Raw genomic sequence first — 27,857 nt, forward strand, 5'->3', positions numbered from 1 at the left:
TTAACCTTACCCATAGCATCCCAATTTGGTGCTCTGTCTTCCTTCTTATCCCTTATAATTGTCTGGTGATATTACAAGGAGGCTTGGCCATCTAGTGGCTAGATGGAACAATGTGGAATGGAACAGATGGTTACTACTTGTGCTGGACAACCAGTGGGCAAAATGCAGGCTGTCTTCTCTTCACGCCAATGGGCGGACAGCTAGGTCCAGACTATGAATAGTACTTGCTTGAGTAGAAGCTGAACAGTCTATGGACATGGGCTTTCCCCCAACACCTTCAGGTCTGCATCGCACCCCCAGGCCCCGAAATCTCCAACTCTCCATTCTGGGACTCTTTTCTCTGTTTCTTATCACATTCCCACTCAGGAATCCCTTTTCTCTTGGCACTGCTCTTCATATTTTCTTGACTCTGAGCAACATGAGGGCAGAAACTAGGTTATTCTCCTCATTTTCATTACATTTCAAGTGTCTAAAATAATGTCTGGATCCTAGAAAGATTCAGCATACATTTGCTGAATTAAATGAATGAGTACAATTGTTTTTTTTTTAGTACAATTGTTTTGAAAAATTAAAATGTAAACAAATAAAGGTACTCTAATGCTTCTGCATGTGCATGAGGCAATTTAATGACTGTTCCTATTTATGTTAACATTTGTGTCCGGTGGAGTGTATTCTTTTCTTTTCTTTTCTTTTCTTTTCTTTTCTTTTCTTTTCTTTTCTTTTCTTTTCTTTTCTTCTCAATATGGAACGCTTCATGCATTTGCATGCTATCCTTGAGCAGGGGCCATGCTAATCTTCTCTGTATCATTCCAATTGTAGTATAAGTGCTGCCGAAGCGAGCATGAGTGTATTCTTGAATACAGCTGTGAGCAAGCAACGTGAAGACAGATGCAAATACATAGGTATGTCCTTAGAATAATCATCTTATGTTCAAACCGGTTATAAAATAACATCTACCTCACAGTATTGGCCATCCAGGAAAAATATTTTAATGCTTCTGATATATCAAATATGATATAATAGATCATAATTATTAATGTGTGTGTGTGAGAGGGAAGGAGAGAGAGAGAGAGAGAGAGAGAGAGAGAGAGAGAGAGAGAAGGGAGGATTGAAATTTTAACAGGTTAGGTCCCTGTGTTTGAAAGGCTTAGAATCTAATGTAAGTACCAACAGGGAAATGGATAATTTCAGCACACAATGATCAGAATAGGGAACCCACGTCGTTTAAGTGATCTTGCTTTATCTGTGTAGCCAGGAAAGCTTCACAGATAAAGTAAAACTTGACTTTAGCCTTGAGGAGGAACGCATCAACAGCAGAAGGAAATGACCTTCTTCGTGACGAATTTGGATTTTCACTTCTTCTTAGCTTTTCCAAAGCTCAGTTCCTTGTTGAGGTTTTTAAAATTACTTTTCGCTATTGAAACCGACTTCTCTGAGTGGACTATGTCTCTTTCAGGTTCCACAGTAAGCGGAGAGATGACACCCTGGCAGCAGTTTTGAAGTGACATTCTCAAATTCCACTTTTAATTTGTCATCAATGAACTTACTTTTTCCAGGCCTAAAAGGTGTGACTAGATAATCTTCTGTTTCCTTTCCGGATCTTAGAATTTGTGAACCACAAGACATTGGACTCTGGTATTATTACATTAAGGGGATTTTAACATTTCTCTGCTGGAAATTACACCTGCCTGTTCCCCAAGGAGTAACAAAAATATAGTTTATGTTAGTATTGCAACTACTTTGATTTTTTTTTTTTTTAAGTAAAGGAAATATCTTAGACTTTTCTGATTAAATTACAGTCTGGGCCAAGGCAGCTCTCTCGCTAGCTGGTGTTTGTCTTCAATATACGCTTCTGGCCCTTTAAAAAAACAAAACAGGGAAAGAGGGCGCGTCCTAGGGCCTCAGGTGCCAACGAATCCTGCTTCTTCCGGGAAAGTCACCCGAAGACAGTCGTTTGGCATCCTGGGACTTGCAGTTTCTTTTAGAGGCCGAGTCCCTTAGTAACTCATTGCTTTAGAGGATGATGCGGACTACAACTCCCAGAGGGCCAAGCGGCACCAGTAGGGTCCTGTACTCTCGCTGCGGCTGGGCGGCTAGTTCAAGTTGCCATAGCTGCCAGTCTGGGCACAGCTCAGTCGGTTGCGCCGCCGCGTCGGGTCAGTTGCACCTTCTCGGTCACAGGTGGCCGTGGGAGCCGGGTGGGGCCTCGGCGATGATCCGGCATTAAGGACCTGGGCTCTCAATCTCAGGTACTTGCCCGCCACCGCCTCTGGCCCTTTCTTTGCCACTTCCCTGTCGTGTAGACGTTTTAAGTCCCACTTCTCCTTGTCCCAGGGGTGGGGACACTGGCCGCGCGGAGATGTGGGGTGGGGCCGCGGCTTGGTAACGTGAGCGCCAGGGTGGGGAGAGGCGGGGTGCCCGGCCTGCGACCCCCTCCGCATGGGCATCCACAGCCAGGTATGTGCCAAGCTATTCAGGGAATTTGAACTTCCTGGTCCTCCTTTTGCGAGCGGCATGTCCTGAGCTGTCAAGGAGCTCGGCCTCATTTTGGAGGTGACTCGCCTGGCCTGGGATAGAGCTGGCCGTTTTGTACCTGTTCTCTAGTCACAGGCGCTGTATCGCTGTATCGGCCTCTCCTGTGCCACCATGGGAGCTGCCCCAACGTTAGCTGCCTGTGATATGAGTTATTTCTTAGAAACATCTGACATTGAATTCCAGCTGCAACTGTGATCGGTTTGATGGGGCTCAGTGGCTTCCGCAGGCTCCTTGTGGGACTGCACTGTAACGTTGTTCCAAGTATGAAGCAAAGTATCTAACACAGGGCCTGGCACATTGGAATTGCTCAGTATTTGTTATTTATATTTACTAACTATGCAGAACAGTGCCGTCAAATAGAAATATTATGTTAGCCCCCGCCCCCCCCCACACGTTTAAATTTTCCAGTATCCACATTGTACCAGTAAAAAGGAAACTGGTGATGTTAATTTTAATAGTTTACTTAGAACAATTTATTTATATACAAAATGTTTTCATTTCAACATGTAGTCAATATGGAAACTTATTGAGGCATTTTACAGCCTTAAATGTATATATGTTTTTAATGTTTCTAAGTGTCCAAAATCTTGCATTGTATATTTACAGCACCTGTGAACTCAAACTGGGCAGATTTCAAGAGCTCAGTAGCCACGTATGGAGTGACTACTGTATTGCACAGTGTAGATTCAAGGTGAAAACTTTGGCAGCTTCATATTGGCACAGAGAAATTGGGGTGTGTCTGTGACCCAGCCCAGGGGGTGAAGATTATGCTTTGTTAGAAGAGTGAAGTATGCGTAAAACCCGAGTGCTCTCAGCGTGTCCGCTCTGCCATTGCAAGACCTGTGTTGTTTGGAGCTCTCCACAGTTTATTTTGATGAACTTTTCCAGAATAGTTTTTTACTTTTTCTTGAAGTGGTTTATAGATGTAGTCCCAGGTCTTCTTATGTGACAACTACTAGTTCTCTGGATACTTCCTGTGGATTCCTACAGACTGCTTTAAAAGCAGTCACAAAGAATTGAAAATATTTCTGTCCACAGACTTTCTTACAACCAAAGGCATTTTATGGTTACTTATTTAATTGCAGTACTAAATGTGGGTGGTACTGGGCAGCTTATGAAATATATCGTTTAGGCGTACTAGCATATATAGTTCCTTAACTGGCTTAGAAATTCAACTGGGTCATTAAATTCAGAAGTATCATGTTAAATTAATAACTTGACTTAGTTTACCCTCTGATAGCCATGCTGAAAGAGAGAGTACTTTTAGGTGGACTTGGGCTACAATTGCATGATCTGGCCAGCCCTAGGGATGACCAGGCATGGGCGGAAGTAACACGTGAGGAGTATGTTGGTTGGGCACTCGGATGGGAAGAGTTCCTTTGAGTTCGCTGGGGCTTTTGCATGACCCAAGGAGCATTTTCTCTGTTCTCTGATATGCCATGAACTGTATATAGTGAGGGTGAGCTTATTTTCATCTTTTATTTCTTTAAAAAATTTAAAGTTGTAGGTGTGTTTTAATCCTTGTTTCATTTATCTGTAGGTGGTTTGGGGAAAATATAGGGGCAACCAAAGATTATCTACTTGACTAGGCCTCTTGCCCTGAACCTCATGAAGAAATGATAGGAGGCAGACATATGTGCCTAAGAAGAGCACTGAGCTCAGTGGAGAGCAACACGGAGATTTGGGGGTGTGCTTTGTAAGTATGCTTTCTCCCTGTGTTTCTAAACACATTTTTGCATATTTGTAGTGGAAAAGAGTATGTCAACAAATAAGCTTTTGAGAGGCAAGAAGTCCCTTTCTAACATGTAGCATAAAAGTTAAATAGAATGGTTGTGCGTGAGAGTTATAAAAATTCAAGGGGACAGACTAGATACCTTAACAAAAACAACAATGATGCAATTGTTTCCATTAGACAAGTATTTGAGAACCTATTTTGTCCCAGGCACAGTAATAGAAACCTTCTATGTGACATATATATATATGTGACATATATATATATATGTGACATATATATAATATTTTTATTATACTATTCTTATTAAAAATATCTTTATTGATTTCAGAGAGGAAGGGAGAGGGAGAGAGAGAGATAGAAACATCAATGATGAGAGAGAATCATGGATTAGCTGCCTCCTGCACACCCTCTACTGGGGATTGAGCCCACAACCTGGTCATGTGCCCTAACTAGGAATCGACCATGACCTCTTGGTTCATAGTAGAGGCTTAATCACTGAGCCATGCTGGCTGGACGTTATTATGCTACTAGAGTCCCAATACATGAAATTTGTACAAGAGTAGGCCTTTCTTCCCCTGGCTGCTGGCACCCGGGACCTGGGCTTCTCTCACAGAGGGAGGCCCCGTCCACCCGCCACAGCCCACCAGTCGGTGGTCTGGGCCTCCCTCTTTGGGGTGATTGTGGAGGCCCCCATTGATCGCTCTGCAGGCCAGTGGCCTGGGTCTTCCTCTGCGGGGCGATCATGGGGCGATGGCTGGGCCTCCGACCAATAGCATCGCATCCATCTTGGCTGGCCTGGCGCCAGTGGGTGTCATAGCATGGTCCCGGATGGTTGTCTGGATGGTCGTCCGGATGGTCGTTCCGCTGTTCAGCGGTTTGGTCGATTTTCATATTACGCTTTTATTATATAGGATTCTTTGTTTTACAAATGAGACAGTTGAAGCTCAGATGGTACATGCGATTTGCTGGGGATTCTGGAGCCCAAAGAGTGGTTTTCATTCCCAGGTGTTCTTTCTACAAATCTCAGTCCTGCCCAGTATGAAGAGGTGCCATTGCTGTCTAAGATTGCCCTCAGTGGGATTTGATTGACAGTCAGATTTTTAGATTAAGAGTACCATATAAGCAAATTTTACTGTTATTTATCTTTTATCTATTTATTCAGAAAAATATATTTTTATTATAGATTTCAGAGAGGAAGGGAGATGGGCTATTTATCTCTTTAAATATTCAAAGGGTTTTATTATCTTAGTTTATTCAAGATATAATGGTTCTTACATTATTATTGAGGTAAAAGAGTTATAATTCGTGATTACTGTAAAATGAACATATTCAGCATGAATTGTCATTGATAATGGAGGATGTAGTATTAAGAACTCAAGTTTTCAGATGTAGAGGTAAAACTCTGGACACTTTTTAGGATTTTGATAAGGGACACTTAAACCTATATAGGAGACCCATTGGGGCCTTGTAAAAACACTGTCCAAGATCTATGCTGCACAAAGTTCTCAGAATTAAAGAATTTTAGAGCTGGAAGAGCCTGATAAGGTCATATAATCACAAATTCTCAGATGTAATCTTGACATATTTGGGAATAATATAAAAATAATCTAGAGTCGATTCAGTGGTATCCATGTAGTATACTGGGTTGATTCTAATATGAAATGTTTCAATATATTCATGTTATTCTGTAGTGTGTATTTATTTGTTGCAATAATGTAGTATTACATGTCAGTACATAAAATTCTACAATCTCTCTTTTAACTGCTACATAATATTCCAAATGACTATATTTAATGTATCCCTTATCAGTAGATTTGTAATTCTTTCTTATTTTCTTTTTTACTATTTTAATTCTGCAATTAAACTCTTTCTACATATACACATGAAATGTATACATACATCTTAAACATCTTTTGTTTTCCTAGGATAATATACAGGGTGGGGCAAAAGTAAGTTTATAGTTGCTTGTATGGAAAATAATACAATAATTAATAAATAATAATATAAGAATAAACTCTGTTGTGCATACTTACAACTATAAACCTACTTTTGCCCTACCCTGTACATAGAAGTAGACTATCTGGGTCAAAACATATGCATATTACTTATTTTTTACTTGTCTTGCCAGATTGTTCTCCAGAAAAGCTATCTATTTCAGTTAATATTCTTACAGCAAGGTGTGCCCTTGTCAATCCTGGAGGTGAGAGCTATTTTTTTTAAATTTGTACAAAACAGATAAACAAGCATATCATATTATTATTTTAATTTTCAATTTTTTGATTAGGAATATAAAGAACGTTCTATACTTGTTAGGGCCATTTGTATTCTGTGAATTGCCTGCTTATATACCCTTTGCATCTTTTAGTACTGGTCCGTTCTTTTAAAATCATTTTTTTAGAGAGATGATGAATCCTTTGGTTTCGATATAATGCGAATATTTTTCTGTTTGTCCTTCTTTCCCCCTAACCTTGCTTCTAGTATCTTTTTATCAATAATTGTAAATGTTCCTAACAGGCTACAAGGTCCTTATCAGATATTCAGTCCTCCCTGAAATTCACGTAACCTTTAACATCGATCAGTACAATGCTGGTGTGTGGGTGTTTGGGAGATGGACATATATGTGTTTATATGTATCCATTTAGCTGAAGAACATCTAGAATCTATAATGTGCACAGGGTTTGCCATGACACAGGTGCTCAGGATGAATAGATAAGTGAAGAAGAGAGACATTGTGGAAGAAGTGAACGATGATTATTATTTTAAAGAAAGAAGAGATAAGCAGTTTAAAAAAATTATTTGTTTATTTTTAAGTACAGCTTACATTCAGTATTATTTTGTATGAGTTTCAGGTGTATAGCATAGTGACTAGACAATCATATACTTTACAATATTCCCCCTGATATTTCCAGTACTCACCTGTCACCAATCATAGTTATTACAATATTTTGGACTATATTTCCTATGCTGTACTTTATATTCCCTTAACTGTTTTGTGTAACTAGCAATCTGGACTTTTCAATCCCTTCACCTCTTTCACCCAGTCTCCCAGCCCCGTCTCCTCTGGCAACCATTAGTCTGTTCTCTGTGTCTTTGAGTCTGTTTCTGTTTTGTTTGCTTGTTTGTATTGTTCTTTAGATTCCACGTATAAGTGAAATCATATGGTATTTGTCTTTCTCTGGCTGACTATTTCACTTACCATAATACCCTCTAGGTGAGATAAGTAATTTTATAGATTGTAGAAAAAAGGAAAAAGCTCGATGGTGAGAGACTGAAGGCTTTAAATTGGCAAGAAATGGGTTTGCTTATGAGCAGCAATTGGTACATTGAAAGAGTACTGAGAATGGACCTAGATGATAAAGAACCTAAGTAATTTGGAGTGTAGTGCTTTATAGTACAGACAAATAATAATTGAGGAGTGCAGATAGCTGCAGATGACAATAATGAATTTAAATGATTTGCAATAATTCAAACAAGCCTAAGTGTGATTCAGTTGTTTTAACACATTTATTCAAATGGATTTGAAATGTTTATCTTTGTTTTCTCTATAAAGGACATATTATCAAGTGTTCATATTTTACTATTTTGCAGTTTAATCCATATTGTTTGAAGATATAAGATAATTAATCTAGGCCATTTCTACAAGAATCATTTTACCCAACAATTATTTAATTAGTATTTACTAATTGCAAGGTCCTGTACTTTGAAATTTATCTCTGGATTAATCAGACAGGATAATAAGAAAATGTAATTGTAAATTCATTTAAAAATGTTCCAACTACATGCCAGGAACTATGCTAGGTGTTGAAATACAACCATGGATTAAATAAATAGTCTCTGGTAAGATTTCCAGTCTAGTGTGAAGACAGACAAGTAAATAGCCAGTTAGCAATCTCTGGGCGGTGTTGAGTTGGTATCCACTATGGATACTTGGTCCAGGGTAGGGGTGGGGGGAGTGAAAGAAGACTTTCTAGGGGAAGTTTCCTTTGAGCTGAGACTTGAAAGGAAAGTAGAAGTTAGCAAAGGGAAAACAGTGAAAAGAATGTTCCAAGTGGTGAATCCAGCATAGGTTTGATGACAAAATGAACATGACATATTCTGTGACAGCCCTGGCCAGATGGCTCAGTTGGTTGCAGCATCATCCCTTACACCAAAAAAGTTTTGGGTTTGATTCCCTGTCAGGGCACATACCTAGGTTGTGGCTTGATCCCTGGTCTGGATGCCTGTGGGGGCAACAGATAGATGTTTCTCTCTCACATTGGTGTTTCTCTCTCTCTCTCTCTCTTCCTCTCTCTCAGACCAATAAAACATATCCTTAGGTGAGCATAAAGAAAAATTTAAAAAAATTCTGTGGCACAAATAATTGTATTTCATGCAGATATTTTGACATTTCATAAATGTCTTGCTATAATTATAGAGCTATACAAATGCAGAGGAAGGAAAGATCACTTCTGGCTAGAGGTGGACAGCTTCATTGAGATTGTGTTATTTGAGCTATGCCTGGACAAGTGAGTGTTTAAATAGGTGGCAATACTAGATAGCAGAAGGCATTCCACCCAGAACTAATGACATTAATGAGGGGTGGCAGTGGGAGAAGAATAGTTGCTGTAATAGCTGAATGTAGGCCTTAAGTTTTCTGTGGTTCTTTTATTAAGACAGTGGCTTGCCGAGGGCCTTGAATTCCTGATTCAAGAGCCTAGATTCAATCAGGTGGCCAGTGGAGTTGGAATGTATAGGAAAAGACTCAAAAGTCAGAGAAACCATCTTGGTGGCTAGAAATGAGTTGAGAAAAAGTCCTAAATTTATGAGTAGTGCATGTGGCAATGAGTACGGTTAGATGGTCAGAAATCTGGATCTTGGAGAAAGTTCAAGACTCAGCTCTGCTACTCAGTAGCTGTGTAGCTGTGAGTACCTTTCTTAGCGTCTTTAAGCCTCTTAGGTATATATCATGATGACAGTGTACTGACCTTGTAGGGTTATTGTCATACAACAATCTGATATTGAAACATTAGTTATTCAGCATTATTCAACTTGAGTTTCTTGAAGGTTTTTGAAATTGAGGTTCTTCAGTCCTCATCCATTTACTCCCAATAATTCAATTTCATTATAATTGGATTTCTGTATAATCCTATATCTTTAAAAATTTTTTATGTACATTTAAAAACATTCCAGGAAACAGTTCATGGGGAGGTCAAAGTTAAGAACTCCAATTAGCTTTTTTTTTAAAATTTAGAAGTCTATATATTTTGAAAAGAATATGCCAATTATTCTGTTTATCCACTTTGAAAATTAAGAATAAGAAATAAAATTGAGGATATTATGTTAAGCAAAATAAAGTCAGCCAGAAAACCTAAGAACCATATGATTTCACTCATATATGGGATATTAAACTGAAACTTATAGACACAGACAACTGTATGGTGGTTTCCAGAGGAGAGGGGGTGGAGAATTAGTAAAGGATAAAGGGGACCAAATATATGGTTACAGAAGATGGTTTGACTTTGGATGGTGGGCACACAATGCAATATATAGATCATGTATCATAGAAATGTACCCTTGAAACCTATATAATCTTATTAACCAATGCCACCCCAATAAATTTAATAATGATAAAAAAGAAATACAAAACTCTTGAAATGTATTTCAGTCCTTTATTATAGAAGAGTTAAAAGGAAAGATCTAAATATATAAAGTAAGCATGGGGGAAGGAAGAAATATGGGAATTGAGAAAGAGTGGAGGAAAAAGAGAAATAGAAAATACGTGTACACCAAAAAGAAAATACAATTTAAAAAATAAAATTTAAGGTTTTATGATTTTTCTGAAAAAAAAAAAAAAAAAAAGAATGCTTTTCTGCCTGAAAGAGGTAAATATTCTTAACAAGAGAAAGGGTTATTTAAAAGACATCTTAAAATAGTTGTAGAAAGTTGGATTTATAGCATATTTACATATTATCTTGTATGCATTACAGAAATCTCTAGTTCTAAGTAGATAAGCACATATGGATGACATACTCTGGCCTTAATAGCATTTCTTGGGGGAGTGAGGGTGATAAGAAATATGACAGGGATGGACAAAGAAAATATTTCAGTGATTAGGCAATGTATTTAGAATTTACACAGTTCTGCTACTAGAAATGTAGTGGAAAAGCACTGGCTCAGAGACACAAGATATGGGTTCTAGTTCTGTTACTGTAACTTTTTAGCAAAGCAATGGTGGGCAAGTATTTTATTCAAAGCTTTGTTTTTCTTAGCAGTAAAAGTAAAGAGTTGTAATTATACCCACTTTGTAGGATTGAATGGAAGTCAAAAGAGAAAGTGCTAAAGAAAATGCTTTGTAAGCTATAAAGCAACATACAAATTTGAGGTATAAATAGCAGTCAGAAATATTTCCTTTCTTAAAATTTTTAGTGGTGTTTTTTCACTAGGAAAGTCAAGAGGAGTTTCTGTTTCTACTTTAAAAAATAGGAGGGAAAAAACAAGTATTATGCTTTATAATATATTTAAGAAACATCTTGTTTCTTATGAAACTGTTAATGTTATGGGGAGTAGATTAAATAGCCCCAATTGCTATTTATGATTGCCTAGTTTTTCTCTCTCAATAATTGCTAGTCTGTCACTTGTCATATCAATTGCTTATGCTCATTTTGTGCATCCTAATTTGAATTTGTCCTCCCCACTCCCTCCTCACGACCAGAAGACAGTCTGAAAACAACTTGTTTTCTCAAGGAGAGTAGTCTTTAGAGGAAACTTCAGGAAATTAAATTTTTTCTGAACCAAATAAAATGATTTATTAGTAAACTACATTATCAACAGATGATCATTGGTGCCAATTCAACGCCAACAGGAATCCCCAATTTGGGGTATGGTGAAGAAGGAAACTTTATTCAGTGCAAAACTGCTCAATTGTGATAAAGCCTAGCCGTGAAAACAGCAAGCCTATGAGGTGGACCTGGGGCCAGGCCCCTCTCTGCTAGAGATCTCTGTTCCTTGCTGGTCTGTTCAGCTCTGAGCTGGTCTGCTCTTCCCCATTCTGTGTTTGGTGCCTGTCTTCTCTGGCCCATGTTAGTCTGTTCAGCTCTGCTCCAGTGAGACAGAGATATCTTTGGTGTTTTATCTCAACCAGGGATCAGTCTTTGGTGGAAAGGGAAGGTGCACTCTCAGAGCCAGAGGGGGGCTGGCTTATATAGACAGAAGTCCTTGCCTGCGACCTTGATTGGTCTGTCCTCATGCAAACAAGGACTCCAGATCCTTGCAGTTGGATTTGTCCAAAAGGCACTTTCCTGATTGGTCAGAAAAGAGCTGCTCTGATTGGTCAGTGAAGATGTTGATGTTGGTCAGTGAAGCTGTAAGCTCTGTTTGGATGGGGGAAGCCTCAGTCCCATTGGTTGAAATAGGATTCCAAGAGTTCCTTTATAAGGGCTGGCTCAGCAGACAGAAAAACAGTGCAGGCAGGCAGTTCAGTGCAGGCTTCTGTGTGAAGTGCAGTTTGTGTAGAAATGGCTGCTAGTCTCTGTTTTTAAAATTTGAGCCCTATTAGCCACTAGGAGAACTTCTTGGTAGGTATCTTCTTTCTCAGTGTTCACAATATATATACCGCTTAGCTTTTGCTGCATAACAAATAAAACATACAAGGCATCTATATATATAAAAGCCTAAGCGACTGATGACTGAATGACCGGAATGACCAGTTGACCAGTTGCTATGACGTGTGCTGACTACCAGGAGGCAGATGCTTAATGCAGGAGCTGCCCCCTGGTGGTCAGTGCGCTCCCACAGCCAACCTCCTGCGGCTGGCCCGCAGCTTCAGCGTCCGGCGTCCATTCCTTCCGTGCCCGGCTTGGTGACCGTCGCCTCCTCTCCTGACCCTGCCGGAACCTTTGGCCCCGGGCTGGGATGGGGAACCAGGGTGGGTGGTGGTGGATGTGACCCCTTTCCCAGGGGGCTGAGGACCAGTTCCCTCGTAGGGGCCTGAGGCCAACCTCCCATGCCCCATTCCTCCTCCTGGCTGGCAGGCCCCGATTGGCCTGCAGTCCCTCCCTTTGTCTCTCCCCCCAGTTGTCGGTCCGGCCCTAATCGCTGGCCAGGCCTAGGGACCCCACCTGTGCACAAATTCATGCACCAGGTTTCTAGTACAATAGTAACTTTATTGCTTGTACAGTTAGTCAGCTAAGCTATCTGCTTATTATGACTAGACTCACTTATTTATCTGGGTTCAGCTGGCTGGTCACCTGGTCTGCTGACCTAAGCCGGAAGCCTCTGGTGCAACTATGTATTCCCACACCTTCCAACAGGATATCCTGGGCGTGTCTTCTTGGAGATGGGAGAAGTGCAGGGAAGCAAGTTCCAGTGTGTAATACCTTTTTATGACTCCACTTGTGCCACGTTAGCTAGAATCCCATTGACCAAAGCAGGTCACATAGCTGAGCCAGAGGAAGGGGCCTGGGCAGGTAACTCTACCTCTGAGAGCAGTGCACGTAGGGATGGGTAAAGAATTGGAGCTAAATCATGAAAGGTACTACATTTTTTATCTGAATTTAGTTTTTGATATATATAATAGTAGGAAAACGTTCTAAGTAGATGGATTAAAATCAAGCCCTTCTGTTTGTAGTGGTATTTTGTTCTGGTTTTGGAGTTAGTAGGCATGGCTGATATCAAAGTTGTTAACTATCTCAAGCATTTAACCCTGATTAATTCTTCCCAATCAAATTGGTCATTTTTAACTAGGGAAACTCCTTTAAAAAGGTAAACTTCCTTTGTCTTGGTTCTTTATTCAAAATAGGGTTGCAAACTTTGCTAGTAAGTGGGGCCAATCGGTTAACACACTGGGTGAAGCAGCTAGTAGGAACTTGGGCCAACAGGAAGGTACATGCCCAATTCCAAGGCAGTCATGGTATTTATGTCCATGTTGCCATGGGGAAATTCATCCCAGTGTTGCCAGATCTCTGGGTTTTTCAAGAGAAGCTGGAAATTAGAATTTTTATATGAAATTTAGTTGTTTTAAAATTAGTGTTTTAAAATAACATAGTGAGTGTTATTTTCAAATACATGTTAGTCAGCTGGGTTTGGTCTATAGTCCTCCAGTTTTCATCCTCTGATTTAAGCAAAGTGGTGTCAGAAACTCGGGATTCTAGCTCCATCTTTGTCCAGGCTGATCTCTTGCCCAGCCTGGGGCAGTTTGGACAATCAGTAGAGGTTGTCTGTAGCCCCAGAGGACTTTATTCGTATCTGCTATTTTAAGAATATTGTAGTATATATTTCATTTTCATTTTCAATCGGATAGCAAATGCAAAAGTCCAATTCCAGGGTGTAACTACAAGTAATAAATCCATCTCAAGTTTGCTAGCATCCATTTCTCTGTAATTTTCTTGAGTTTTTTGTTGTTATTTTTAATCTTGACTTTTTAAAAACTTTTTACTTAATTTTGTAAACTGCCTCATTTATTTTAGAAGTGTGTGTGGGTGTATGAATCTAAAATATCTGTGTCATTCTGCTTGTGAGACAGGGAGGGGGTTATTAAGTAACTTTCTTTTAAAACTGCACTGATCTTTAACAAGTGGCACATATGTAATTATCTGAGCAGCAACTAATTTTTTTCTCCATGCCTGAATAAGGAGTCATTTTGTATGCTGCTTGTCCTTTTCCAGAAATGCCTCTGCTCCCTGCTTGGTGGGCACTGGTCCCTGTGACTTTTTCCCTGGACTCAGGAGCTGGAGCAAGGGGAGCAAAGTGCATCTGGGAGCTGAGCCTGACCCGCTCCACCCATAGGATAGAGGGTGTGTGTGTGTGTGTGTGTGTGTGTGTAAGAGAGAGAGAGGGAGGACATGGAGGGCAGCAATAGGAATAAGTGGAACATCTATAATAATAAAAGGGTAATATGCTAATTAGACCAGACATCTTCCAGATGACCGTCTAGACGTCCTTCCGGACACAGCCACTGAGGCAGGGCTGAGGCAGAGGCAGTTAGGGGCAATCAGGCTAAAAGGGGAGAGTGGTTAGGGGGATCAGGCAGGCAGGGAAGAGCTGTTAGGGGCGATTGTGCAGGCAGGGGAGAGCAGTTAGAGCAATCGGGCAGGCAGGCAGAGAGGTTAGGGGTGACTGGGCAGTTGGACATTCCCCGAGGGTTCCTGGATTGGAGAGGGTGCAGGCCGAGCTGAGGGACGCCCCCCCACCCCGCCATGCACGAATTTCATGTGTATACACACACACACACACACACACACACACACACACACACCACACACACACACTAGATTTGATTTTATATTGTACTAGAGGCCCGGTGCATGAAATTTGTGCATGGCAGGGGGGGTCCCTCAGCTCGGCCTGCACCCTCTCCAATCCAGGAACCCTCGGGGGATGTCCAACTGCCCAGTCGCCCCTAACATCTCTGTCTTCCTGCCCGATCACTCTAACTGCTCTCCCCTGCCTGCCCAATCGCCCCTAACAGCTCTCCCCTGCCTGCCTGATCCCCCTACCCACTCTCACCTTTTAGCCTGATCGCCCCTAACTGCCTCTGTCTCGGCCCCGCCACAGTGGCTGTGTCCGGAAGGACGTCTAGACGGTCATCTGGAAGATGTCTGGTCTAATTAGCATATTACCCTTTTATTAGTGTGTGTGTGTGTGTATATATATATTTAAAAACATTAATTCTCTAAGTCAGAAGTCTCAAAGTGGGATGATTTTACCCAGTCACCCCTCCCCACCCCAGGGACATTTAGCAGTACTGGAGATGGGTTTAAATCCATTCCCTGACGGAAGAATGCAAGGCGCTCTGCTTATTTGTACCTTCTCTAGTTCTTCTGAAAAAGAAGTTTTCTAACTGGATCCCTTATCCTTGTCTCATCTATTTGTCAAACTTATGCTCTTCCAGATGGGTGGGAGGATCCTGACCCCACTGCTCTGGCGTTTTGTTGTAGTACTTAGCTCCCTGTAGAGAGCACTTTTACAGCTCTTTATCTCCCATCAAGGACTGTCACTTAATTTACTTACTTTCATCTTTAATTTCTAATGCAGATATAATTGAGTAAATGAATGCACAAATATGTTCAAGTTTCTCTCTCTTTCCTTTTAATCACCTGAAGATATGTTTTTTTTTTTTTTTATTGATTTTAGAGAGACAGAAAGGGGGAGAGAAAGAGGGAGAAACAGCTATGTCAGAGAGAAACATTGATTAGTTGCCTTCAAGTGGACCCCTGATCGGGGATCAAACCCTCAACCTCGGTATGTGTCCTGACCAGGAATTGAACCCGAAACCTGCAGGGGATGATGCTCCAACCAACTGAGTCACCCAGCCAGGATTATGTATCTCTTTGATTTTTTCCCCTATGAATTATATTATCTATCGACTTCACTGGCCGTTGATTTTGATCTTATATGAACTTACCAAAAGGGTTTAAGGAGATTAAGTTACAGAGGAGTATTGATATCAAGAAGCCAGGCATGACTGAAAATTGTTTGTACATGATAACCTTTCCTGGCTAGTTCACTTTGTCTCTTGAAGGAGGAGGCAAAGCTCTCAAGACCTGCAGCTGTTGAAACAGTGAGAAATGCCTTCTAAAATTTGAACTTTGATAATGATTAAGCTTAAAATACACTCCCCACCTCCTATGATCCCCTTAAATATCAACATCATTACCTTGAACGTGTTCTTTGAGGACGGTTGTCTTGGACAGGGATGGCTGAGGCACTTGGAGGCCACAGAAGTAATCACCTACTTAACATGCACTAGTCAGCTTTTGTAAAATGTCACCCTTGATGCTGGGTGCTTATCTTTTATGGAACAGCTTGCAAATTCTAATTGTTTTAAACTGGCTCTGAGGAAAAGAGACTTGAGAATCAATAAATTACAGCTCTCATACATACAAATATGCATCATTATAATGAGGACAATCTGATGGCTTTTAGGTCAAATAACAGAAAAGGTGGACTTGAGTTTGTACAGATTCACTGCCAATCCTCTTATTACAGGGCCAAATGCACTTTTACTCCCTCTGCTCACAGTGTTCAGGTTTGCACACGGGCATTTGTTTTTGATGGACTTTTTCCTCAGTGGGAGCGAATTGAGGAGCTTCATTACTCACTCTGGTGGCGGTATGTCATCTTTATAAGGCTCGTTAAGGCAGAAGCAACAATATTTATGCCTTTAAATACTGATGTGTTGGGAACAGCAAAATAAAGTATTTTTAGAGTTCTACCATCTGGTTTCAGACCCAGAGCTTTTCTCTAAGACTCTGGAGATTTTCACCCAAGGTCACCTGTCCTCGTCCTCTCTAGTCTTGGAGAAAGCTCAATGTCTGAAAAGCAGACAGATCAATGCTATTGCTTCCTGATCAATGAGAAGTTTTGTTGTACTAGAAGGTGGTAGTAAGAGAATATTTTCTGCTTTTTCTCCAGTTGAAGGAAACACTTTTCTCTCCTTTAATCAGAATTTGGGTGATTCAGTTTTTTAAAATTGTTCTTTAAGAGTTCTTCAATCATTCTTCAAATTTAGCAACTCTTTCCCCCCCAACAGATGTCATGCTGAAACTTCTTGTGATAATGAGAATGGATTTTTAATCCAACTGAACTTTTTCCTTTTGAATATTTAAAAAGAATGATGAAGATTTTCCTTGAGCGTACATAGATGTTTTTCTACCAGTCTTCTTTTTTTTTTTTTTTTGTCTTTGTAATTTATTTATTTATTTTTTTTTGATTTTTTTTTAATTAATTAAATCTTTATTGTTCAGATTATTACATTAGTTACTCTTTTTTCCCACCATAACTCCCCTCCACCCAGTTCCAACCCCACCCTCTGCCCTCACTCCCCACCCACTGTCCTCATCCATAGGTGCACGATTGTTGTCTAATCTCTTCACTCACCCCCACACCCCTTTCTCCCCCCCCCCCCCCCCAAGAATAGTCAGTCCATTCCCTTTCTATGTCCCTGATTCTATTACAATCACCAGTTCATCAGATTATTTATTCACTTGATTTTTAGATTCACTTGTTGATAGATGTGTATTTGTTGTTCATAATTTGTATCTTTACCTTTTTCTTCTTCTTCCTCTTCTTACAGGATACCTTTCAGCATTTCATATAATACTGGTTTGGTGGTGATGAACTCCTTTAGCTTTTTCTTATCTGTGAAGCTCTTTATCTGGCCTTCACTTCTGAATGATAGCTTTGCTGGATAAAGTAGTCTTGGTTGTAGGTTCTTGGTATTCATCACTTTGAATATTTCTTGCCATTCCCTTCTGGCCTGCAAAGTTTCTGTTGAGAAATCAGCTGACAGTCGTATGGGTACTCCCTTGTAGGTAACTGATTTTCTTTCTCTTGCTGCTTTTAGGATTCTCTCTTTGTCTTTTGCTCTTGGCATTTTAATTATGATGTGTCTTGGTGTGGTCCTCTTTGGATTCCTTTTGTTTGGGGTTCTCTGCGCTTCCTGGACTTGGAAGTCTATTCCTTTCACCAGGTAGGGGAAGTTTTCTGTCATTATTTCTTCAAATAGGTTTTCAATATCTTGCTCTCTCTCATCTTCTGGCACCCCTATAATTCGGATGTTGGTACGCTTGAAGCTGTCCCAGAGGCTCCTTACACTATCTTCATATTTTTGGATTCTTTTTTCATTTTGCTTTTCCGGTTGGGTGTTTTTTGCTTCTTCGTATTTCAAATCTTTGACTTGATCCTTGCGACCCTCTGGTCTGCTGTTGGGAGTCTGTATAATATTCTTTATTTCAGTCAGTGTATGCTTAATTTCTAGTTGGTCCTTTATCACAACATCGAGGGTCTCATTAGATTTCTTGAGGATCTCACTACATTTATCGGCGGTCTTACCAGTCTTTTCGAGGGCTTCTAAACAGTTCTTTAAAGACCTTAAAAGTGTGGTTTTGAACTCTATATCCAACAGTTTGCTTTCCTCCAATTCTGTCATTTGTGTCCTGTTTCTTTGTCTCGGCATTTTTTTATGCTTCGCTGTGTTGATAGAGTGCCTTTCTGTGCTAAGTGTCCCAATTACCTAAGGTAGACACTCTTGGTGCACCCCCTTGTGGGCTTTGTGCACAGTCTTGTTGTGGTTAAGCCTTGATTTTTGTAGTTATCACTGTGAGGAATTGACCTCCAGGTCAATTGGCTGTGAGAATCAGCTGTGTCTGCGGTGGGAGAACTTCTGTGCTGGAGACACCCCTCTGGGGCTAGACTTGCTTCGATGGGGCTTTGGTGCTCACTGAGTCTGCCTCCTGAGTGTGTCTTTTATGGTTCCACGGAGCTTAAAGCTGGATGGTCCCACTCTGACCTCTGGGCTTCCTGGCTCCTGGATCTCTAGGGAGGTGCTAATCTAGCCTTTGCCTGAGGCTATCCAGCAAAAGCCTCCCTGCAGGGCTTGGGCGGGGCGGGTCCCACGGGATCAACAGGGCGGGGTTAGCAATTATGGCTGCTCTCAGTCTTGCCCTCAGAGGCTCTGCTTCTCAGTGTCCCAGTAGTCGCTGCAAGCCCCACGGAGAGAAAGCTGCCCTAGGGTTCTGAGCAATGCCAGACAGTCCCGCTTCTCCCGTATGAGTCTGGGTCCTTAGAGACTCGCCCGGAACTGGAGCTCAGAGCCTGAGACTCCCTCCCGATTGAAAACAACCGCGCCCTCAGCCTCCAGCCCGCTCCACATGCACTCCGAACCTTAGTATTTTACTTCAGCACTGCGCCTCCTCTGAGCCTCGGTATGCTTTTCTCTTTCCTCCTAGTTGTAGAACATCCACTCAGCCAGCTTTCCTGTGGTTCTGGATGATGTCCGTTCCGTCTTTTAGTTGTATTTTTGAAGTGGTTGTTCGAGGCAGCAAACTCCCGTGTTTACCTATGCCGCCATCTTGGTTTCTCTTCTACCAGTCTTAATAATTCTTCTTTGGGCTTCATGTTGTAATTGTGGTTAATATAATTCATGAACCATTTAAATTTGTTTTTCAAAGCAGAATTTGATTGCATACTTTATGTGAGTACACATTAATGTGTTTTCACATAGTCCTTCAACTTTTAAGTTCATTCCAGTATTAAGAATGTTTTTTGAGCCTTGGCCAATGTGGCTCAGTTGGTTGAGTTTTGTCTCATTCACCTAGAGGTCAGGGGAGGACAGTTGTGGGTGATCGGGCTGGCAGGGGAGGGCAATTGGGGGTGATCAGGCCGGCAGGGGAGGGCAGTTGTGGGCAATCGGGCCAGCAGGGGAGCAGTTAGGCGTCAATCAGGTCAGCAGGGGAATGGTTAGGGGCGATCAGGCTGGCAGGCAGGCGAGCAGTTAGGAGCCAACGGTCCCTGTGGGATCAGGCCTAAACCGGCAGTCAGATAGCCCCCAAGGGGTCCCAGATTAGAGAGGGTGCATGCTGGGCTGAGGGACACCCTCCCGCCCCCATCCACAAATTTTGTGCACCAGGCCTCTAGTTGGTATATAAAAAGGCCATAGATTTCTGGGTGTTAATTTTGTATCCTGCTACATTGCCGAATTCATTTATTAAGTCTAGTAGTTTTTTGGTGGAGCTCTTTAGGGTTTTCAATGTACATTCTCATGTCATCTGCAAATAATGACAGTTTTACTTCTTCTTTTCCAATTTGGATGCCTTTTATTTCTTCTTCTTGTGTGATTGCTATGGCTAGCATTTCCAGCACTATGTTGAACAGGAGTGGTGAAAGTGGACATGCCTATTTTGTTCCTGTTCTTATGGGAAATGGTTTTAGTTTTTGCCCATTGAGTATGATTTGGTTGTAGGTTTGTCATATAAGGCTTTTATTATGTTGAGGTATCATCCCTCTATTTCCACTTTGCTGAGAGTTTTTTTTTTTATCAAGAAAGGGTGTTGGATTTTGTCAAATGCCTTTTCTGTATCAATTGATATGATCATGTGATTTTTGTTTCTCAATTTGTTTATGTGATGTATCACATTTATTGATTTGCATATATTGTACCAGCCTTGCATCTCTGGAATAAATCTCACTTGGTCATGGTGTATGATCTTTCTAATGTACTGCTGGATCAGATTTGCTAGAATTTTGTTGAGGATTTTAGCATCTATGTTCATCGGCGATGGATATTGGTCTGTAATTCTCTTTTTTTGTGGTGTCTTTATCTGGTTTTGGAATTAGTGTAATGCTGGCTTCATGGAGTTTGGAAGTGTGCCTTCCTCTTGAATTTTTGGAATAGTCTGAGAATCGAACTATGACCTCCTGGTTCATAGGTCGATGTTCAACCACTGAGCCACACCAGCCGGGCAGGAGTTGCTCTTTTAAAGCAGAAAAAACAAAGGAGGGAGAATTACATGAGGAAGTGACTTATGTTTTCAAATTGTATGTAACTATTATGATAAGCCAATGGACTAATGTAATAAATACTGTAAAAGATCAAAAGTAAATAGCTAAATTAATCTCTTATTCCCGTTCTCTTTACCGTTTGCTTGACCATGATCTGAATTCATTTTTAAGGATTTGTATACATCAATGGCAGAATCCTCCAGTGATTCAGACCACTTCCGCTCTCATGACCGGTTGAGTCGATGGGCTGCCAGGTCACTACACAGGGAAATTGGAAATCGTTCTACAGTCGATGTCACCAAGAAGGTCAACACTATCACAAGTACTTTACAGGTTAGTTTAACACTAGATGCTTTAAATCAATATCCTATCTAATAAAAGAGAAACATGGTAATTAGCCGTAACTTTGCTACCCTCCCCATTGGCTAATCAGGGCGATATGCAAATTAACTGCCAACCAAGATGGCGGCCAGCAGCCAGACAGTGAAGCGAACAGGAGGCTTGCTTGCTCCATGATGGAGGAAGCCAAGGTTCCTCGCCTTCCGCTGCTGGGCTCTGAGCTGCAGTTTAAGAAACATTGTTGCAATTATAGAAGCAAAAAAAAACACCCAGATACCTGCTTTCAGCCGTCAGAGCTGGAGCGAGCAGGACCAAAACAGTGTTACAATTATAGAACCCAAACAAACCAGATACCTGCTTTTAGCAGCCGAGGCCTCAAACTGGAGCTGGCCTCAGAGCTAAAGCCGGCTTTCAGCTCCAGTGACAGCCATAGAAGGTAAATAAATCCCAGAATAAAAGAAAAAAAGAAAAAAGGACAGGTTGGAAGCTTCAGTTGCCCACCAGCCTGAAAACGGCCCTCAGCCCCTCACCAAGACTGGCCAGGCACCCCAGTGGGGGCTCCCACCCTGAAGGGGGTGTGACCAGTTGCATACAGCCATCATCCCCTCATCCAGGCTGGCCAGGCACCCAAGCCAGAGCAGGGTGGATCACCCCCCACCCTGATCCAGGACACCCTTCAGGGCAAACCAGCCGGCCCCCACCCATGCACCAGGGCTCTATCCTATAAGAGTAAAAGGGTAATATGCCTCCCAGCACCGGGATCAGCGGAGCAGCGAGGCCTCACTGCCCCTGTGTCAAGCGGAGCCGCGAGGCTTCCCAGCACTGCGATCAGCAGAGCTGCGAGGCCTCCTGGCCCCTGGAGCAGCGTGACAGGGGGCAGTGCCCAAACCCCCTGATCGCCTTGCGGCTCTGTGTGTGACAGGGGGCGGGGCCACAACCTCCCTATCCGCCCTGCTCTGTTCGTGACAGGGTACGGCGCCCCAACCCCCTGATCGGCCCTGCTCTGTGCGTGACAGGGTGCGGCGCCCCAACCCCCTGATCGGCCCTGCTCTGTGCGTGACAGGGTGCGGCGCCCCAACCCCCCCATGGGCCCTGCTCTGTGTGTGACGGGGTGGAGCCACAATCTCCCCATCGGCCCTGCCCTGAGTGTGACAGGGGGGCGGTGCTCCAACCCCCTGATCCACCCTGCTCTGTGTGTGACAGGGGGCGGTGCCCCAACTTCCCTATCGGCCCTACTCTGTGCGTGACGGGGGGAGCTCCCCAACCCCCTGATGGGCCCTGCTCTGTGTGTGACAGGGTATGGAGCCCCAACCCCCCCTGATGGGCCATGCTCTGTGTGTGACGGGGTGGCGCCGCAACCTCCCCATCGACCCTGCCTTGAGTGTGACAGGGGGCGGTGCCCCAACCCCCCAATCGGCCCTATCCTGAGCGTGACTGGGGTGGCATCGCAACCTCCCAATCCACCCTGCTCTGTGCATGACAGGGGGCGGCGCCCCAACTCCCCAATCGACCCTGCTCTGAGCCCAACCAGGGGCTGCACCTAGGGATTGGGCCTGCCCTCTGCCACCCGGGAGCAGGCCTAAGCCAGCAGGTCGTTATCTCCCGAGGGGTCCCAGACTGTGAGAGGGCACAAGTGGGGCTGAGGGACACCCCCCGCCCCCCACCAGTGCACAAATTTTTGTGCACCGGGCCTCTAGTTAAATAATAAATAGTTAAGCTGAGTAATAGTTTCAGTCACTGTATTAGTTTTTTTGCACCCATAACAAATTACCACAAAATTAATGTCTTAAATACAGAAATTTATTTTCTTAAAATTCTGTAGGTCAGAATTGGACACTAATCTCATTGGGCAATAATGAGGGTGTTGGTAGGGCTGCATTTCTTTCTGGAGGCCCTAGGGAAATACCTCTCCTCTTGCCTTTTTCCAGCTTCTAGGCTGCCCACATTTTCTGTCTTGTGTCCCCGTTCATCTCCAAAGCCATCAGGGGTGGGTTGAATCCTTCTCATAGCACGTCACTCTGACTACCTCTCCTGCTTCTCTCTTCCACTTTTAAGGACCTTTGTGATCATATTGAGTGCACCCAGTAATCCAGGATATTGCTCATCTCAGCATCCTTAATTTAATCACATCTGCACAATCCCTCTTGACATGTAAAGTTCCAGGAATTAGGGTTTGAACATCTTTGGAAGCCATTATTCTGCTTACCACAGTTAGTAAGGATATTTGAAATATATGATAGGTTGTGGAAAGTGTTATATTTCCAAATAAAATATTATAGGAATGAAACCATTAGGGATTATCATCCTTTAGCTTCTTGTGGACATGTGCCTTTGGAGAAATTGCTCATATTTTGGCTTGGATAAATATATCAATCAGATAGATTGCCAACTAGATGATATACATTTAGCTTCTATTGAATTTGAAAGTGTTAAGTCAGAGGGGGAAGAACTCAGGACTTGAATTAAACTGAGAGTTACTAAATATTCATCCAAGCCAAAATATGATTTTTCATGGATGAATAATAGTGAGAGTCCATTTTGATTTGGAGGCTAACTTTGACAGTGTTTGGAGATTTGAGTGAGGGCAGTTTTCATTCTTCCATAAAAGGGGCTTGGGAAATGAGGCGGGGGAAGGTACTACAGTCACAATGGGAAAAAGAAAACTCAGAAATAGAATTTTTTCCCCCTACTTATTACTCCCTTACCTTTGTTTTACCTGGATAAGCATGGCTTTTGGCTTTTTATTGCCCTGGGTTAATATGCTTAGATAAAAAAGGGCTATTTTCTAGTGGAGAGGCCATAATTTGATTTGATTTTTCTTTTTAAACTTAATATAACAATGAATTTTGGAGTACAAATTCTTGTACTTTCCCACCACAGAGACACATTAGTGTGTGTGTGTGTGTGTGTGTGTATGTGTGTGTGTATATGTGTGTGTGTGTGTGTATGTATATGTATATATATATATATATATATATATATATATATATATATATATTTAAATTATCACCTAAGGAGTGAGGCTATTTTTTGCATTGATTTTAAAGAGAGTGGAAGGAAGGGGGGTTGGGTAGAAAGAGAAACATCATTGTGACAGAGACACATCAATTGGTTCCTCCCACATTCACCCTGATTGGGGGTGGAAATTGTTATCTGCGACCCAGCTACCTGCCCTTGACCTGGAATCGAACTCAAGACCCTCTGGTGGGCAGGCCAGCGCTCTAACCATTGACCCATTCTAGCCAGGGCAGTAAGTATATATTTTTGAAAGAAATACCTCCATTAATCTCTCAGGTGAAACCTAGCATATTTAGGTAGAAACCATTTTTGTTATGATTAGAGCTAAATTTGTTGTTTATAGCTAAAGGTTAAAGGATACTTTTACCCCCTCCTAATTCAGTTCTTAGATAAAGCAATAATTGAAATAACATGAATCCCAATGATTTGCTTCTCTTGTAGATAATCTACTAGATTAGTTCTTTTAGCATTCTTTTTCATAAAGGGGTGTGAATTAGTTGAGGTGCATAAGTTGATAATGAGGGTTTTTTTCAGTTTATGGTTTTGTTGCTGACTTATGGAACCTTGGATAAGGATTTAAATTAGGTACTTTAGATTTCACACAAGTAAATTGCAGATGGATTTTAGTTTCTCTCTCAGTTGTGTTAAGATTTATTTGATATTTATGAACTATAGATATCTGACTTAACTATGATATAAATTGTACCTTTGCAAATGGTTGACTTAGCTGTTTGAAATACAACTATGACTGATTGGGAAAAACATTGTTTGGATCAACTAATAAAGTCCATTTTCTTTCTCAAGGACACCAGTCGAAACCTGCGACAAGTAGACCAGATGCTTGGACAGTATCGAGACTATAGTAACGGACAGGCGGGTGCTATAGAACACGTAAGATGTTTGCATGTTTGTATTTTCTCTTACCTTTTTGGGAATGCAGAGCTGAGTATTAGGGATGTGAGCTAAAGGAGATAATAATTGTTAACAGCCTTAACTTTCAGACTGCTTCACTATTTTGTAGTATAAGTTTAGGTTAGCTCATCAGTTAGATTGCCAACTAGATGATATACATTTAGCTTCTATTGAATTTGAAAGTGTTAAGTCAGAGGGGGAAGAACTCAGGACATGAATTAAACTGAGAGTTACTAAATTTGGGCTAACTCTCATGGGGAGGTAAGAATTTTAAGGACAGTAAAAAAATTTTAAAGTAATACATGCTCATTGTTTAAATAATAAAACTCCGGTCTCATAGCCCTTTTGAGTCCCATTCCAAAAAGGTAACAGTTTTGATAGTTTCTTGTATATTTTTCCAAACATTTTCTATGCATGCATAAGCTTACATGTGATTGCTTTATAATCTGTAATCATATGTAATGTTATGCAAACTTTTTCATTTAGTAATATATGTATTATTTTCCATATGACACATTCGTTTGAAATTACATTATACTGCATAGTATAGATGTATTAAGTTTTTTTTTTGGTATTATTGTAAATAATGCACCAATGACCATTATGGTTCTCATGTTTTTCTGTAATCATATGTGATTCATGGGAGCAGAGTTGCTGGGTTGAAGGATATGTATACTTACAATTTGCTAGATATTTCAAAATTGCCCTCCCAAGGATCTGCCAGTTTGTACTTCACATGGGGATGTAAGAAGGAAACATATCCTTATTCTGGAGTAAAAGGAATATTTTTTATTAATATTTTATTAATTTAATCTATATTATTTTCTCTTTTGAAATTTGTTAATTCATCTGCAAACTCTTGGAAATCCAATTAAATTTATTTCTCCATGTTTTCAATATGAGTTTACACTTTAATAAGACTAGAATTATATTTGTACTATAATGATTGCCATATGTATACATATCCTATATAATAAAAGCCTAATATGCTAAGTGCCTGGTGGTCCGTTCAACCAATTAAAGCGTAATATACTAATGATATGCTAAGGCTGCTCAACTGCTTACTGTGACGTGCACTGACCACCAGGGGGCAGACGCTCAATGCAGGAGCTGCCCCCTGGTGGTCAGTGCGCTCCCACAGGGGGAGCTCCACTCAGCCAGAAGCCAGGCCCATGAAAGTGCATCGGGGGTGGTGGGAGCCTGGCAGTTGGCAGTTGGACATCTCCCAAGGGCTCCCAGACTGCTAGAGGGCACAGGGCAGACTGAGGGACCCCCCCCCCCCCCCCAGTGCATGAATTTCATGCACCGGGCCTCTAGTGTATATATATTCAATATATATACTGAATTGTCACATAACTTCCAAGTTATAATTGAAGATTTGGTATTTTCTTTTTATAAAACAGAAGAATAGTTAGCATTATTTGCTTGTAATTGGAAACTAATTGCTTGTGCACAGGGAAATGTATCTTCTGTCATAAGGTTTTCCACTATCATTTAGAAAATAAACTTGGATTTTTTGCAGCTAAAAGATTTTCATGATTTATGATGTATTTGACAGATGGAGCTATAGATTTTGTATATTTGGGTAGCTCATTAAATGCTGTAGATTAAACTACTTTATTAATAATGGGAGTTAATACTCTGCCTTTTAATTTTAGTGAACAATTAAAAACACTAATAGCAGAGAACAATCCTACTTTGTCATAGTGAATATTAGATGCTTGCTTATAGTAGCAAATTTTCTTTGAATTTGCAATTGGGAAATGAAATTACGAATTAGAGAAACTTCTGTGCAGATAAGCATTTAAAACACAAAGTATGTTCTACTATGGCAGTAAGCCTTTGTGGTAGGCCTTGAGTTGAATAATGCTGAACTCTGGGGGCTTTATATATGGACAGTAAATACATTCAACAGGTACTTCATTTCCATCTGAGTTGTAAATACATAGTATGCAAAGCCACTTTATAAAAAATAAGACACAGGAGAGCAAGTGTCTTTCTTTGGCTTCAGACTTTTTCTTAGTTTGGTCTAGAGCAGGGGTGGGCAAACTTTTTGACTCGAGGGCCACAATGGGTTCTTAAACTAGACCGGAGGGCCGGAACAAAAGCATGGATGGAGTGTTTGTGTGAACTAATATAAATTCAAAGTAAACATCATTACATAAAAGGGTATGGTCTTTTTTTTTTTTTTAGTCTTATTCATTTCAAATGGGCCGGATCCGGCCCACGGGCCGTAGTTTGCCCACGGCTGGTCTAGAGTCTCCTCCTGAATTTCTCCAAATTCTTGTCCTGTTAAAAGCAGTTGGTTCTCAGTGATTTTCCCTGCCAACAAACCAGAGGAGTAATGTCACTCATTGCCTGACATACTCACTTGATAGAGCAGTGATCTTCATCGCGCCACCTATAAGTTACCTGGGGAACATCTGCCATAATCTGTTGGAAGATGTGCAACTCAGAAAGAGTATTTCTTGCAATAAGTGATTCTGATGGGTTCCTCAATGAAAATTGTTTTCTTAGCATTAAAATATTTACTGTTATGGAATATTTTACACCTAAAAATGAGTATATGTAATGTGCCAAGGATCATGTGATTTATCTGAATCTTTCTATTTATATTCTTTTTTTAAAAACATATTTTTATTGATTTTAGAGAGGAAAGGAGTGGAAGAGAAAGATAGAAATATCAATGATGAGAGAGAATCATTGATTGGTTGCCTCCTGCACACTTCCTACTGGGGATCGAGCCTGCAATCCAGGCACGTGCCCTGACTGGGAACCGAAACGTGACCTCCTGGTTTATTGGTCGATGCTCAACCACTGAGCAACACCAGTTGGACTCTATTTATATTCTTGAAGTCCTTGAAGTACATGGTAGTATTACCCATTTTTTCTTTTCTTTTAATCAATGTATGCACTATTTAGGGAGGAACCCTGGAAATTGATGTTTTTATTTTTGAGGCTATGCTACAACTTATACAAGTCCTCTTGCTGTGAAACTTGATATAAAAAAAAAATCCTGTAACAGTTTAATCCATTTTAACAAGTACTCAACTGTTAAGAA

At 41.2% G+C, this 27,857-nt stretch overlaps 1 protein-coding gene and 1 non-coding gene across 4 annotated transcripts in view; one reads left to right on the forward strand and one right to left on the reverse strand.

Moving 5' to 3' along the window:
* Window positions 1–736: 736 nt before the first annotated feature.
* On the reverse strand, window positions 737–843 carry LOC139000074 (U6 spliceosomal RNA). The gene has a single exon (XR_011469519.1). It is a non-coding gene; the product is annotated as a U6 spliceosomal RNA (small nuclear RNA).
* A 1,320-nt stretch (window positions 844–2,163) lies between these two features.
* CEP128 (centrosomal protein 128) overlaps window positions 2,164–27,857 on the forward strand; it is a 345,267-nt gene continuing 319,573 nt past the window's right edge. For 2 of the 3 annotated variants that reach the window (XM_070415562.1, XM_070415572.1), the window contains exons 1-4: window positions 2,164–2,249; window positions 4,076–4,231; window positions 20,699–20,860; window positions 24,689–24,775. In XM_070415562.1, the coding sequence (XP_070271663.1) occupies window positions 20,714–20,860; window positions 24,689–24,775 (234 nt within the window). In that variant the 5' untranslated portion in view covers window positions 2,164–2,249; window positions 4,076–4,231; window positions 20,699–20,713. Of the gene's footprint in view, window positions 2,250–4,075; window positions 4,232–6,398; window positions 6,471–20,698; window positions 20,861–24,688; window positions 24,776–27,857 lie in introns of those variants that run through there. The other variant, XM_070415580.1, reaches the window with a different exon arrangement.

The sequence above is a fragment of the Myotis yumanensis genome, unplaced genomic scaffold, assembly GCF_028538775.1.
Source record: "Myotis yumanensis isolate MYYU_CA2020_CCGP unplaced genomic scaffold, mMyoYum1.0.hap1 SCAF_1, whole genome shotgun sequence".
In the NCBI taxonomy this organism is placed as follows: domain Eukaryota; kingdom Metazoa; phylum Chordata; class Mammalia; order Chiroptera; family Vespertilionidae; genus Myotis; species Myotis yumanensis.